Here is a 16,411-nt window from a genome sequence, read left to right as displayed (position 1 = left end):
GTTGTTGTCCATGGGATGAAAAAGCCCATCGTCATGCCCGGGCAGAAGACCAATAAATCCACCTCTTCGGTCTGGAATTATTTCTATCCCAATCCGGACAATAAATGTATTGCCATATGTAGCTTATGTAAAGCTGCAATAAGCAGGGGTAAGGATCTTGGCCACCTAGGGACATCCTCCCTTATACGTCACCTGAAGACCCTTCATAATTCTGTGTTTAGTTCAGGAACTGTGGCTAGGACCGTCAGCAGTCCAGGGACAACTAAATCCCTTGGTCCTGTTGTATTCACACCAGCAACACCCTCCTCGTCAATTTCCTCCTCGATCTGGATTGGAGGTAGTCCTGCAGGCCATGTCACCGGCATGACTGAGTCCTCTTCAATCCAGGATTCTTCCGGAGGATCCTGCAGCGCTACGCCTACTAATGCCGCTGCTGCTGGGAGTCGGTCATCTTCCCAGAGGGGAAGTCGTAAGACTGCTACGTCTTTCACTAAGCAATTGACCGTACAACAGTGGTTTGCCATGAGGACGAAGTATGACAGCAGTCATCCTATGGCAAAGCGGATAACTGCGGCCTTGACAGCTATGTTGGTGTTAGACGTGCGTCCGGTGTCCACCATCAGTGGAGTGGGATTTCGACGGTTGATGGAGGTATTGTATCCCCGGTACCAAATTCCGTCTAGATTCCACTTCACTAGGCATGCGATACCCGGGATGTGTGAGGATGAGGAAGTACACACTGAAGGGGGCGAGGAATCAGAGGATGAGGATGAGGACGACATCTTGCCTCAGTAGAGCCAGTTTACTTTGTACAGGGAGAGATGAATTGCTTTTTTTGTGTGGGGGCCCAAACAAACCAATCATTTCAGCCACAGTAGTTTGTTAGGCCCTGTCGCTGAAATGATTGGTTTTTTAAAGTGTGCATGTCCTTTTTTTGCAACATAAGGGTGGGTGGGAGGGCCCAAGGACAATTCCATCTTGCACCTCTTTTTTTGGCATTATGTGCTCTTTGGGGCCTAGTTTTTCAAACTGCCATCCTGTCTGCCACTGCAGTGCCACTCCTAGATGGGCCACGTGTTTGTGCCGCCCACTTGTGTCGCTTAGCTTAGTCATCCAGCTACCTCGGTGCAACCTTTTGGCCTAAAAACAATATTGTGAGGTGTGAGGTGTTCAGAATAGACTGAAAATGAGTGGAAATTAATGTTATTGAGGTTAATAATAGCGTAGGAGTGAAAAAAAAACAAAAATCTGGATTTTAGCAGTTTTTATGCTTTTTTAAAAAAAAAAATCAGAACCTAAAACCTTGAGGGGGGTGTTTTGGCAAAACCCATTAGAGCCTAAAAGCTGAAGGTAATCAGAACCCAAAAAAATTGGCCAGTGCACATCCCTAATATTAATAAAGTGAAAACACGAAAGAATGAAGTGAGTTTGTCATTACATGTTGCATGTACATTTCAAGTTATGTAGATAGAGAGCGTTAAAACTATTACCGTTTATACGGTAATTACTAGCTCAATTTCAGCTCGCAGCTCCCTGAGCAGCGAGCTGAAATTGAGCGAGTAAATTACTGTATGAACAGTAATTACGCGCAATATTACCGTATAAACGGTAATAGTTTTAACGTGCTCGTTCCGGCGGCGCCCGGAGCAACAATTGAATACCCCCCATTGAGTCTTTTGCAAACTATTTAACAGGAAAGATGAGTTAATCCTTGTTTTCTTCATTATATTTATGAATTTGGAAATGAAAGAATTTCCCAAATCCAGTCCATAGGAAGCCCTAATAGTGCAGGTTTTCCTGGTCACCAGTGAATTAATTGGTTCAACCTTTGAATATTTTAAAATATGTCAGTCAGTAATAAATACACCTGTGCTCCAGCAAGGATAATGAACACATGCATTGTTAGGGCACTCTGTGGACTGGATTTCTGAAACCTTGGTTTAGGGGAGGATTGATATGGACATGAAAGAGTTGACGGGGCATATTCAATTGTTGACGTTACAGCCAAAAGTAACGCGCCCCGCGAACTATTATCGTCATTACGGTAATAGTGCACGTAAATGCCGTTATTGCGGTACATTTCTCGCTGGATTTCATCTTGCGGCTCAGGACCTCCGAGCTGAAATCCAGGTTACTATTACCGTAATACCGGTAATATTTTTTCCGCGGCGGAAACCGCGAACAATTGAATATGCCCGGACATGTCCAGTAAGGTTTTAGAATGAGATTTGAAATTATATTATTATTATTATTGCTTTTCCATGTACAGGTTTTATGGCAGTTTGTTACCAAAATACACACACACATATTCATAAAACATGTTCCAGATTAGGGTGTGATCAGAGTATATCATCATAAATGTCTTGCAAAAACTGGATATAGCATGCAAAAGTAGGTAAAACATACCTGCTCCTCAACTGTCAACCAAGGTTCCCTGATCTGCCTTTAAAATGGCTAAAACTTAAAAAAGTTCTCTTAGAATAAATGAGCTGAGATAAGTCTGACTACTTAATAGACAGAAAGCCAATCAGAAGCGTCTCTCATTCATCAGAATGAGAGGTTACATCTGGCTGTCTGTCTATCTATTAAGGAAGAGGGCTTACTGGATAATAGCTCATTTGCACTGGATCAAGAAAAGAACATGGTAATTATATCCTACCCTACACTATAGATAAAAGTGGACATTATTAATTTTATAAATAATAAAGTGAGCAATATTTTTTTTTTTTTATTATTTCTATAGGGGTCCGTTATTTCATTATTTACGTCTATAGGGGCCATTATTTCATTATTTATTTATAAAGGGGAAAGGGGGCACTAGTTAATTATATCTTTACAAATGGTGTGCTATTTAGTTGGTTTACTATAAAGGGGCACAATTTAATTACTTAAGAATCATTAATATAGGGGTCACAATATGAATTTCCTTTTCCTGGAACCCACCAGCCAGGGGAATCAGGAGTGGCTTATTGCTACCTGCGAAATATCCCTAGGTGTGAGGGTCCAAATGTTTATTCAGCTTGCCCTCTAGAGAATGCAGTACGGCCTGTTCGTATAGAAGAAGGAGGGCTATTTATTAACACATTGAGATTTTTTTTTTCATGCTTTCATCATCATCATCATTTATTTATATAGCGCCAGCAAATTCCGTAGCGCTTTACAATTGGGAACAAACATTAATAAACCAGTATTGGGTAATACATACAGACAGAGAGGTAAGAGAGCCCTGCCCGCATGCTTACAATCTATGCTAACAGGAAAGATTGCCTAAGCTGCACACATGACAAATCGCACCTTGATACATTTCCCCCTAGTCCTTTTAGTACACTCAGGCATGATTATTTTACAAGTATTATATAAATATACCAGGACTTGGTACATATATTTTCTTAGGCATGTTCATTGCTCAACTGATATATAACTTCTAGGTCTTATGAAGCTGTATCTTTCCTTACATCATTAAATGTCAGCAGTAAAAGGAAAAAGAGTTTTTTCTAAGTGAAACAACAAATAACAGACAGGAAAACATTAAATTACAATAAGGGAATTATAGATGTACTTTAACACATAGGGATACATATGAAAGCTAAATAAGTCAATAAAATAAATATCTGTCATGTTTAACACATATTTACAACAGCTTTGAGAGTCGGTTTAAGACATCAGTGGTAGTGTATTGTTTTCATATTCTATCAATTGTGTCAAATATTAATACTAAAAGCTCTCCATGGACAATACAGTGCCAAAGGTAAAACGTCGATAACATATGGACAAACCTACATTTTTTATTTGTAATAAAGTTTTTGGCGAGGTCAGTTAAGTAAATCTTTTACACAACATATAGAAACTACATATAGAACATTCTATCATTCTATTAATATTTTCTATCTATTTTTTGCTAAATAGCCTTTTATATTTATATTATATTTAACAAATTATTTTTGTTACTTTTTTACAGTTCCATGTAGTGGCAATTTTACAGAGAGGAGAGGAACAATATTATCCCCTGGTTTCCCTGAGCCTTATGGTAATAGTTTGAACTGTATTTGGAAAATTATAGTAACGGAAGGATCAGGAATTCAGGCAAGTATATTTTATAACCAAAATTTCCCAACATTAGAAATGATTGTTATTTGTTTTGTTTGATGTGTGCATTAATATAAATTTAACCATACAATAACATTATCCTATGTTAGTATTATCATCAAATGAAAAAGGACACAATATATTCATCAATTATAAAGTAAATTGTTACGGTCGACCCACTACCCTGCCAAGCATTACTCTTTTTTATTTTGCTTATTCTCCTATAGTATGTACACAAAGTATTTATCACAGTGCTGTGTAACGGATTATTATTATGTACTGTAGCTAGGAAATTATAACAATTAACTTAGTGACTAGTGATAATGGATATTAATTGGTAAGCTTGTGTGTCCTTAATAAGATTTCAGATTTTTTAGGACTTTAAGTAGACAACTGCTAAATCTGAAAGTTTTTTTTTCCTCCATAATGATCTTGAATGTTTAAAGCCTAAGATTTAGACATAGTGGGTTGGACAAGGGGAGTTCACTATGTGCATGAGTCAATTGCATTATTAACAAAGTATTGCACATTATTCACTCTCCCAACACTCTATGCTGGTCATTTTCCCATACATTTATCTACTGCTGGATCTTTCTGTAGCCTCATTTTATCTAGATCTTTCCCTTCTCTTTTCTGAAGAAACTGATTGAATTTCTATCAGCCAGGGACACTGAGTAAAAGAACAGTATCCATTTGACCAATTTGGCTCACAAGTTGGGCACTTCCTACATTACTGGTATCTGTTAGTGTGGATTAAGGATGATTTAATATACAGGGCATTAACACGTATCTTCTGATTGTGTTTACTGATACGTCTTATAATGATCTGATAATTATTGGGCATCACAGAAATTTGGAGTTATATGTGCAGCAGTATTGTAGTGTGCTGTTTTTACTTCTAATTAAACTATTTTAAGTTCTCAAAATTCATAGAAGAAGTAGGCACGGAAAAGAGTATTGTGCTTGAAGAATGCGCTATGCAAAGTACATTTCTGGGCTGAGTGCATGAAAATTTTGTAATAATATCCTAATGGAAATGCATCTGTTGTAAATAAAATAGGAGATTCTTGAAGCTAGCAAAGTTCGTATAATTTGTCAAATGTTTCTCCTAAACTGAGCAATTTGGAAGTTAAACTAAATGAGAGTTACACCATTAAAGTCGGCATTGAAAGAAGTTTGTATGTAACTAGCAATCCTTGTATGTAATGCATAAGCATTGCCATAGAACTTGTGTCTTACTTGATGTTAACCCTACGGAATGCTGCAGGCAACATTAAAATTGATGATACATTTTTGTTGGAAAGTGTGTGTGCACTATCAATGTCAAAGAGTGTTTAGTATATTTTGAGAATACTCATTAAACAATGTAAAATGGCTACGTAATAGGCCTTACCGGCAAATTCTAGAATCATTACACAGTAAAAAAATGTGTATTTTATAAAGAATGGTTTATCCAATAAAGTTTCTCACAAACAATGGGCAGTTATTGCTAGTTATCAATCTCTGTAAATTCTATAGATCCCCATTAGCCTATTTACACTAAATACTTTATAAAATTTCAATGCAACTTATTAGACCTAAATAAGCAACTAAAAAATATTGTGCTTACATTAATAACTTGTATAAGATTGTGCTTGTATTAGTGGTATACATTATATATATCACTTAATAAACATGTTTATTTACATTTTCACAGATACAAGTTTTAAGTTTTGCAACAGAACACAACTGGGATTCACTTGAGATATACGATGGGTCAGATATGACTGCACCAAGACTTGGCAGTTTTTCTGGTAAGTCTCCTTAACATATGTTTTATAACTGATATATTAGAATAATATTGTGTTAGTGTATATGTTTAGAAGGAAATTCAGAAAAGATCTGTATATACATAATTAATTAATAAAAAGCTATACACTCATTAAGAAAGAACTTAAAGGACAATTAAGCCACAAAACTGAAATATTTTTTTTTATCATTTGAAGAATACATTCTACAATCTTCCCTCTTGTTACCTGAAGGCAAGAGTCAATCTGTTTGTGAGCAGCTCATTATTTATGCAGCTTACATGCAGCACTATTAAAGATAAATGGATGAGTTGAGCCTTCCAGCAAGGTACAGTCAGCATCCTGGCTTCAGTTCACACAGGGTCTTAGGGAACAAGTAGACAACCCCTTTAAAAATGCATATTATCAGAGATGGACCAAGACAGTTGAAGGTCTCTCCTTGTACTCAGAGCTCAAGGTTACCGGATCTCATATATAAACATATGAGGCAATAAAATTAAGACTAAATGAACATTGTAATGTACAATAGTTTCATATATTATACCACCTTCGACGAGCCCCATGGTATTTAGCTGCTGAAGTCTCCATGTTATATATTCACAATGGGTCCATACTTAATGCCAGTATTATATAGCCAAAATAGTCCCAATATTATTAATCCACTATAGTCCACATATTTTATTTCTAGAAAGGTTCTCATGTCATAATGTCTCATTTGGAGCCATAGTCACAGGGATTCTTGCCTGATGCTTATAGGTGGAATGTGAATTACCATAAGCAGTTATATGTCCATCAAAATGCCTCTAATATTCCCACCAGCAACAAAATGTCACTAACTTGCCCACCAGTAGTAAAATGCCACTTATATGCCCATCATTAATAATATGCAGCAGTGCTCTGCACTGATGCCGCAACCTTCTCTTTCTTTGCTCCCCTGCGTCCTTCATTCATGAACCCTGTACTTAAGTTCCTTGCCTACAAGGAGATAATGGTTTAACTGGCTGGCTCCCTGATAAGTCTTCATTTACTCCCTTGGTTGTTAAAACTGTACATAAATTAAGTCCTAAGCTTAAGTCCTTCCCAGGTTGGAGTTCTCAGTGTGCCTGACAAACATTTGAATAGAGTACAGAGTCAAATTAATTAAGTCTGAATCATCTATCAAAGAGAAAGTTTATTACAAGAGTATTACACGATCCTGTTTATGAAAGGAATACTGATGGAAATGTTACTGTCTTACTCATACTGTTAGAGTATTGATAGCTGGGTGACCTGCTATCATTGTCTACCTACGAGTATTATTATTAAGAGCAAATCTTGGAGTAGAAGATGCCTAGTGCCTAACCATTATGGCTAATGTGCTGGCTAGACTTCACAGCTTCTGAACAGGTCCTTTAAGTTGGTGTCTCCAGTTGTCAACTTCCCCTTGACCTAGTGGAGAATTTACGTAGCCTTGTCAACCGCAGGGTTCTTCTCATTGCAAATGTTCCCCTATTACAGGGAGCCAAGTAATTTCCATGTTTTCTGCTGCGTATATAGGAAGATAAAAGATAAAAGTTGAGATAAATATAAAAGGCTATGTCATGTTTTGGCTGAACATATAGACATGTGCAGTATATAAAATAAAGAACCCTCCTCATTCTCTTAAGTAGGTTATCTTATACTTCCTGGATGCTTATACGTCCAGGACGCTGCCCTGGACGCTGTTGCCCCGGCCTCTTCTATCCGCCGACGCCGCATTATTCCCCAACCCTGGCACTCACCCGCTTCCTCCAAAGATGCTCTCGCACTGCCGAACGCCTCTGGAGGAAATCTTGCTCCCTGGCTGACTTCCTCCACTTTAAATTCATACTCTCTTCTTTCTCCTCTGCCCTCTCCCTTGCTAAACAATCCTTCTTTAACTCCCTCATTTCTTCTCAGTCCTCCAATCCACGCAGGCTCTTTGCCACCTTCAGCTCCCTCCTCTCCCCCCCTCCCCCTCTGTCCTGCCTTCCCTCTCCACTTCTGACTTCGCCACTTTCTTTTCTTCCAAAATTGAGGCCATCAGACTGAACATCTCCTCCTCCGCTTCTCCCGCCACCCTCATCGCTTCACCTCCCCCCATCAACCAACTCTGGTGCTCCTTCAGCCCTACAACCGGTGAAGAAGTTCGCTCCCTTATTCTTTCCTCTCCACCCTCTACCTGCCCTCTCGATCCCATCCCCTCCCACCTCCTTCGCTCTCTCCCTTCAACGGCCTGCTCTTACCTAGCACACCTTTTCAACCTATCACTCTCCTCTGGTGTAGTACCCTCCTCTTTTAAACACGCTCTTATCTCTCCTATCCTCAAAAAACCCAAACTTGACCCCACCTCTCTTGCTAATTATCGCCCTATCTCTCTTCTCCCCTATGCCTCCAAATTATTTGAGCGGATTGTTTGCAGCCGCCTAACCAGGCACCTCGCGGACAATTCCCTCCTTGACCCTCTCCAATCTGGCTACCGCCCCCTCCATTCTACCGAAACTGCCCTGGCCAAGGTTACTAATGATCTCCTATCAGCCAAATCCAAGGGTTACTTCTCCGTACTCATCCTCCTTGACCTCTCTGCAGCCTTTGACACTGTGGACCACCCCCTCCTGCTGCAAACTCTTCTCTCTCTCGGCCTCTCTGGTTCTGTCCATGCCTGGTTTGCCTCATACCTCGCTAATCGCTCCTTCTCTGTATCCACGTCTGGTTCTTCCTCCTCCCCCTACCCTCTCTCCGTAGGAGTCCCGCAGGGCTCTGTTCTTGGCCCTCTACTTTTTTCGCTCTACTCATTCTCCCTTGGTGCTCTCATCTCCTCCTTCGGTCTTCAGTATCACCTTTATGCTGACAACATTCAACTCTATATCTCCTCTCCTGATCTTTCCTCCAATCTCCTCGCTCGGGTATCCGACTGCCTCTCCGCCATCTCCTCCTGAAATGTCCGAGCGCTTTCTCAAAATCAATATCTCTAAAACTGAACTCATTGTCTTTCCTCCGCCCAGACTCCCATCCCACGATGACCTCTCTATTGTCGTCAACAACCCCACCATCTCCTCTGTCACCCAACTTCGCTGCCTTGGTGTCACCCTCGACTCCTCGCTCTCTTTTGCCCCCCACATTCATTCCCTTGCCCAAGCCTGTCGCTTCCAACTATGCAACATCACCCGCATTTGTCCTTTTCTCTCTCAGAATGCCACCAAAACTATCATCCACACACTCATCATCTCCCGCCTTGATTATTGTAACCTCCTCCTCACTGGCCTCCCCCACTCCCATCTCCCCCCCTCTGCTCTATACTCAATGCGGCCGCAAGACTCATCTTCCTCTCATGCCGCTCCTCTTCTGCCTCCCCTTACACTGGCTCCCCTTCCCCTACAGAATCCTTTTCAAACTCCTCACCACCACTTACAAGGCTCTCTCCAACTCTACTGCCCCTTATATCTCTAACCTCCTCTCCATTCACACTCCTGCCCGCTCCCTGCGCTCGGCCAACGACCGCCGCCTCTCCTCCACCCTTATCACCTCTTCCCACTCCAGAATCCAAGACTTTTCCTGTGCAGCCCCCCTTCTCTGGAACAACCCTTCTCGTTCCATCCTTCTCTCCTACTCTGTGCTCCTTCAAACGCGCACTCAAAACTCACCTCTTCCTCAAAGCCTACCAACATCTACTTAACCCCCATCTCCTCCCTTTAGCTCGTCCTCCCTTCTCTCCTCTTGCCTCAACTGGCTACTCTTGTGCCTGGTCTGTTTACCCTCCCTTAGGATGTAAGCTCGTATGAGCAGGGCCCCCTCCCCTCCTGTCTCCATACCTGTTCTTCCGCACCGTCTTTACTGCATATGACTGGCCGGAGTTTCTGAAGTATTGGTACTTTTTGTTCATTGTTCTGTATGGTTTCCCCCTGTATAGTCTACTGTTAGTACTGTGTGCGGCGCTGTGAATACCTTGTGGCGCCTAACAAATAAATGATAATAATAATATTAATAATACTTCTGCCACTTATTAGACAATTATTACAGGCATTTAGGGTTATTAGTGATACCATTATATGTTTCAATATAAAATAAAGAAAAGAAAATAGTATATATTAATTTCCTTTGTTCTTATAAATCTAGATTTCAGTGCTTTCTAATTAAGTCACTTTCTTTTGACAATATCAGAAACTGATACAAACTATTTCTAATATCCTGTTTCTCTGTTGTTTGATTGATATCTCACCAAATTATTTTTATCAAATTTCTGTCTGTTTCCAGCTTGTAAAATGCACCCATGCTTGAACATATATTACACCATATAGTCTTGTAAAATAAGATTTACCATCCAGTATTTCACTGCTCAGCTGCTTATGAGGTGTGTTGTAGATTAATTTTCTTACACTAGTAAACAACCTGTCATGTCAGTTTTTTTTAATCCTTCTACTTTAAACATTTTCTCCTTGCCAGATTTTTTAAATTTTTTTACTGTTTTATACAGTTTATTCTTTCATTAACCCTTCACTTTAATTTCACACTTTTTTCTTCTTTGTCGTGTTTGGAAGTAAGAAACCTAATTTAGTTTATACATGTGCTAAACAAGTCAGTGCACTGACAAGTTATACCAGCACTGTAGGAAAAGATTATGTGATGCTACCTGCTGTTTAAATGTGGGATATGATTATTTGACTAGCTGGGATTTTTAAGGATGGGGGGGTTGCCCTAACCTACAGAAGTTTTTTCAAACTAGCTGTCTCTTACTTTAGCCGAATGACCTGTCTAAGAGATGTTAAAGCCAGGCACTTTTAAAAGAGATTTCATAGCCAGGAAATGCTGCAGCTAGTAGCTATTAGTCCCGTCACAACTAGCTAATGCTCACATTTTGCAGGAGCTGCCGTAGGAAGAAGCCATCTGCCCAGTTGTCACAATTATCTACTGCCCAGGACTCACAACAATGCGGCCAATAGCATGCTTTTCAATTGCATCTAGTTTGCCACCAAAACCTGTTTCTAAACTAAGCAGTTACTGCACTAACCTGGGTACCCAATCTAGCTCCTGCTGCCATGGACATCAAACACACAACCTGAAATACCCTCCATTGCTGCTTTGCTTAACCCCTAAACTTGACCAGCAAAATTTTATATCAGCTCATAATTGCTTTTAATGTTATTTATCTGGTGGAGTTTGAACTGTGGTCTCCTACATCCTGTTATTCTCAGTGTTTCCATGTGACTGTGAGCCAGAGCTGATCAAGGAGTGTTTGTGCAATCTAAAGGCTTGTTTTAAAGTATCAATGCAAAAATGGTCAACTAGTCTTCAGTGGCTCATCAGCTAAGGCCAGTTGTTTTATCCAACTATATAAACAACTTCTCTGTTCAGTGCAATTGTTCCATTTTATAAATGGTTACCCTTAGGGTATGTCCATACAAGAGAGATCTCTTTTTTTAATCTACATGGCTCTGATGTTTTGTAATTATCATTTACTCTAAATAGTCTCCACAAATATCATTGCTATTCATTAGGGCAGCATACACAGCACAGCATATTGGTCCATTGATATCCAGGCTGCTCTTTTCCTCTGTGGCTTTCTTGTATTGTGTTCCATTTAGAGTAATATTTTTTAAAAAAAACGTTTGGATGAGACCTCAGAGTTTTTGAGTGTGCATCTGGTTCTGTTTGTAAAGTCGAATTTACAAATTATCAAATGCATAATTATTGCGTTGGTCATAGCAATATGAAAATTTGATTTGAAAATCTGCCTTTTGTTAGAACAAAAAGTAGCTAACGTTGTAATTCTGCTGTGATAGCGGAAGCATCAGATTTGCTTGTACAAACTGGAAAATCATACAGCTCTATTATGGAGCTAAGTATGCACAATTGAAATATACATTTGCAAATGTATTGTCTTAACAAATCAACTTGTATTTTCTTTTTAGTGGTTCTGTAAAATATTACACAAACAATCCTTTAAGTTATTAATTGATGAGAAATATGAAAAACATATTTCTCCATTGTTTTGTTTTCTTCCCACTTTAAGAATATTTTACTGCACTTGTATTAAAATCAAAATTGTTTATCTTTATTTATTGTTAGGGACTACAGTGCCAGCTTTGCTAAACAGCACATCCAATCAGCTTTACCTGCATTTCCACACTGATATAAGTGTCTCAGCAGCTGGATTTCATCTGGAATACAAAAGTGAGTGTTTTTCCATATGGTTAATATACTGCTATGTACTCTCTAAGCTAATTTTTCAATATTGAATACAATAAAGAGTAAAATGGGAGCTATGAGAAAGCTAAATTCATGTGATAAAGGTTGCTATGCATTGTTCTACACTACCCCCAGACAATCCATTGCTTCATTGTACTCCAATGGCAGTAGGACAGGCAATTAAACTTGCTCCAACTTTATATATGAAAACCCACTTGCAGGGCCCATGAGAAAAAAAAACAGAAATTTGCCTCATGTGGGGAATCAACTGTACACATAGCCAACATAAAAGCACACTGGTAGCGCAATATTATGCCTAGCCACATTGGTGACAGACAAGGCTAATACAAAGTGCAATGACTGGGAGAGTCTCATGAACACAAGGCAAATCCGGTCACAGTTGGATGACCTAACACACAAATAGGTGACTCATTGCCCTGATAGGTGAAGCACACACAAATAGGTGACTCATTGTCCAGATAGGTGGAGTACACACAAATAGGTGACTCATTGTCCAGATAGGTGGAGAACACACAAATAAGTGACTCATTGTCCAGATAGGTGGAGCACACACAAATAGGTGACTCATTGTCCAGATAGGTGGAGCACACACAAATAGGTGACTTATTGCCCTGATAGGTGGAATACACACAAATAAGTGACTCATTGCCCTGATAGGTGGAATACACACAAATAAGTGACTCATTGCCCTGATAGGTGGAGCACACACAAATAAGTAACTCATTGTCCAGATAGGTGGAGTACACACAAGTAGGTGACTCATTGCCCTGTTATGTGGATCACACACAAATAGGTGACTCATTGCCCTGATATGTGGATCACACACAAATAGGTGACTCATTGCCCTGATAGGTGGAGCACACACAAATAAGCAGAGTCAGCATTGTACCACTTCTTAAATATCAATAAAATAATAGTAACAATGAAGACATACTGTGCTGTTTTCTCTTACCTGCTTTTGCAGCTTGACTACTTTCTGTTCTTGCTTATCTCTTCTTGATTTTTTTTACCATATCGTTACCTGGAATGTGAAAGTACTGTTTTGAAAATTTGCCAAAGTTGTATTATAATATTATATGTTAAGAAACCCTGAATCAAAAAATCTTTAATTCAAACAGTATTGCCATCCTTAAGTGTACCCCCTAGCATAGGCATGTGACCCATGGAGAAGGTGGCAGATTACTCACTACTCTGCGGTCCAGAAATGTAACCTCCTGGAAAGCCAAACAGTGACCTCCCTTTATCCACCATGTGACATAATAGGAAGAAGACAACTCAATTTGTCTGTGCATGTGGATACAGAATAGTTCCAGGGCAGTGACCACTGTCTGAAAACCCTATCCCTGGATCTTGGAATCTTGGGTTTGTTTGGAAAATGTATACATCAATGAAATATGGAAAGCTGAGAAAGAAGTGAACTCCTACATTATACTATAATTTACATTTATTACAGTCAGTCTGCATATGCTCACAGAAAAGAGATGTGGTAGCTGGATGAATGACAGGGGAAGCCTTTGGCCTGTGGGGCAAACACAAGAAAGAAGATCAAACTCTTTTACCAATGCCCCAGCAACATAAAATGGATGAGACAAAAATGTGCAGATGTGATTTGTCTAATATGTTTGTGGTTATATAGTCAATAAAAAATATGAAAAATAGTTATGTTAAAGTGCTATAATGAAATATAACATCTTCTTGCCCTGTCTGACTAGTTTTAAGCAATCTTATAATTGCCACACAATGCAGAGATCATCCTTGTGACAACAACACAATATGGAGAGCATCCTTGTGGCTGCTACACAATACAGAGAACATTCTTTTGACCGCCACACAATGTAGAGACCATGCTCCCAGCCTTATGATGCCTTTACCAGCTGTTTCATATCTGCCCAAGCTGTATCATGTCCCCATCTGTATAATGCTCCTTCAGCCATATCATGCCTCCCCTAGCCATATCATGCTCCCTGTACTTATCTGTGCTGCTGATAGTGGCATAATTGTCCATCAGGGTGAAAGTTTCTTGTAGAGTTAGCAGGAAAGCTCTTAGATAAGTATTACCTCATCTTGCCAGACTAAGGGCTCTGCAGCCCAAATTATGTCAGACAGCAATGCAGCAAATCTGATATGCTGCCCTCTGCCTGTCACAGATAGCACACTACCAGGGCCATCACCTGCCCCAATGAGTCCAGGTAGCCAGCAGCTCCTTCTTGCCAAGTGAAAAAAGATGAACCTGAAATACAAAAAAATAATATCAAGCAACCTCCCAGTGTCCCCATTGGGTCACTAGAATCCCGGTAAGGTCTATGGCCAATCTGTTCCTGCTCACTTGCAACTGTCTTTTGGGCATTCAAAAGTGAGACATGAAGATGTTAATTTGCTTGTTTTCTGTTCAAGCAAGCATATAACCTGGACCCATACTAACTCTCTCTTTTTACCCTACTAAAACCTAATTTATAACCACACTTTTACATATTTCCTCTTTTTATCGGTTTTTCTATGTCTTAGATCCCTTTTCTATGTCTGTGTCTGTGTTAATACGAAAATCATGTAATTTTTATCATACTCTGTATGCACAACTTATTTATAATGCACTGAATAAATAATAATAATAAAGTCACTAAAGTGGATACTTAGTATCACATGTGCAGTTTAGAATGCAGTGTTGTCCAACCTAAAAATGTGCTGTTCTGAAGCTGTCATAAGCTCCGACAGTGACACTTAACATCCTATAGTAAAAGATGTTTCCCATATTCATGGTGTCAAAATCATTATGAAATTCATAGGACAGTGTTGACTATGAGAAAATGTATTTTTATAGTCAAAGACTGTCCACAGAGTTTCCCACCTGATTATGTGAATAAAAATGATCAACTATATCTCCTAGACAATAGACAAACCAAAGGGTTCATGAACTGATATGTGTAATTGCCGATTCAGTTGCCATCTGAGTATTCTCAAATTTGACAAATCTGTAGACTCATAACCAAACTTGTTATGTTGAACCATTCCTTTTATGTAATTAATTCAGGGGCTTTTTATTATGATTAGTTAGTCAGCATCATCCAATCCAGTTGCTTTCTTGCAAAATATGTAAGCTAGTTAGTTTGTACCTAAAAATTTATAGTAAAGACAAAAACCACATTAATTTTTTTAAGGACATAATGCATTAAGTTATTTTTGTATTTCAGTGCGCAATCTACACTGCTTCAGGCTCCTGCTTTTCAATGCTACAAAAGAACCCTGAATGCTTTTATAGTATACAGACATTTAATTTGTGTAAGAGATACATTTTTGTTCTCCTCAAATGTTTTAACCTTTCCGAGTGAATAGGGGTCTTTGCAATAACTGTATGATTAATGGTATGACAAAGGTCAAATTAACAAACCATTTCATTACACAGCAAAGCTATTTTCAAGTCTTACAATATTGAATAAAATGTATTCTTTGAAATATTCAGCATTAGTTCTTTGGAAATTAATCTTAATGAATAAACTTAAAACCTGACAAAATCTATCCAAATCATTATCAGTACTGGTTCTCTGTAGAAATTTACAGAATTTTTTAAATCTGATAATTGACACAAATCATGCAAGCAGATCACTGAATAGTCTGACAGTCAAATTTTTTGGCCCTAGCTATTAAAATCACAGTATTTATATGCACAATGACAGTACTGCCATAAATTAAGCTGCATTCTTGAGTAGTCTAAAGTAGCTTTAATTTCTATTTTTTTCACAATTTTTAAAATGTTTAATATAAATAGATTACAAAAAAATTGGAATTACTTCCATTGAAATAATTTATTAGCAGAGAGTAAATAAAAAAATATTGCATACATATTTGCTTTTCATTGACAAGGTAACTCTTGCTTCTTCTCTATGTTTTTTTTTAATTAATAAGAAGTAATAAATACACAGGATTCTTATTTATCTGTATGTGGGGACCTTTAATTTAAATTTCAAATTAAACTTTATTATTAACAAGGATAACTACAAAAATGTATTGAAAAATAATAATTATTACTTTTTATTTATAGAACACTGGTATATCATACAGTGCTGTACATTGAGGGTATCATAACACAATCAAATTATTATTCTTTATTTCTAAAGCACCATCATTTTATGTAACGTTGTACATTGAGGGAATCATATAGTACTTAAGTAGCAATTCCTAGAATGAACACAGTGGAATGTATATTGTAGGGAATCATGATGTGCCAGTAAATCATTAAGATCATTTTTAAGCTACATCTGAATGGGAAATGAGAAATGATAGGCAATAGATTACTATTGGTAACTCAAAATAAAGATGTTGGACTGTCACGGGCACTA

At 38.5% G+C, this 16,411-nt stretch overlaps 1 protein-coding gene across 1 annotated transcript in view; it reads left to right on the top strand.

Annotated features, from left to right (window-relative positions):
• CSMD1 (CUB and Sushi multiple domains 1) overlaps nt 1-16,411 on the top strand; it is a 1,526,452-nt gene that overhangs the window by 1,282,702 nt on the left and 227,339 nt on the right. Inside the window, exons 35-37 of the mRNA XM_075202483.1 lie at nt 3,959-4,083; nt 5,783-5,879; nt 11,937-12,041. Of these exons, the coding sequence (XP_075058584.1) occupies nt 3,959-4,083; nt 5,783-5,879; nt 11,937-12,041 (327 nt within the window). The remainder of the gene's footprint in view (nt 1-3,958; nt 4,084-5,782; nt 5,880-11,936; nt 12,042-16,411) is intronic.

The sequence above is a fragment of the Mixophyes fleayi genome, chromosome 3 (assembly GCF_038048845.1).
Source record: "Mixophyes fleayi isolate aMixFle1 chromosome 3, aMixFle1.hap1, whole genome shotgun sequence".
Taxonomy (NCBI): domain Eukaryota; kingdom Metazoa; phylum Chordata; class Amphibia; order Anura; family Limnodynastidae; genus Mixophyes; species Mixophyes fleayi.
Note: the sequence above shows the minus strand (reverse complement) of the source record. Positions and strands in the feature narration are given on the sequence as shown.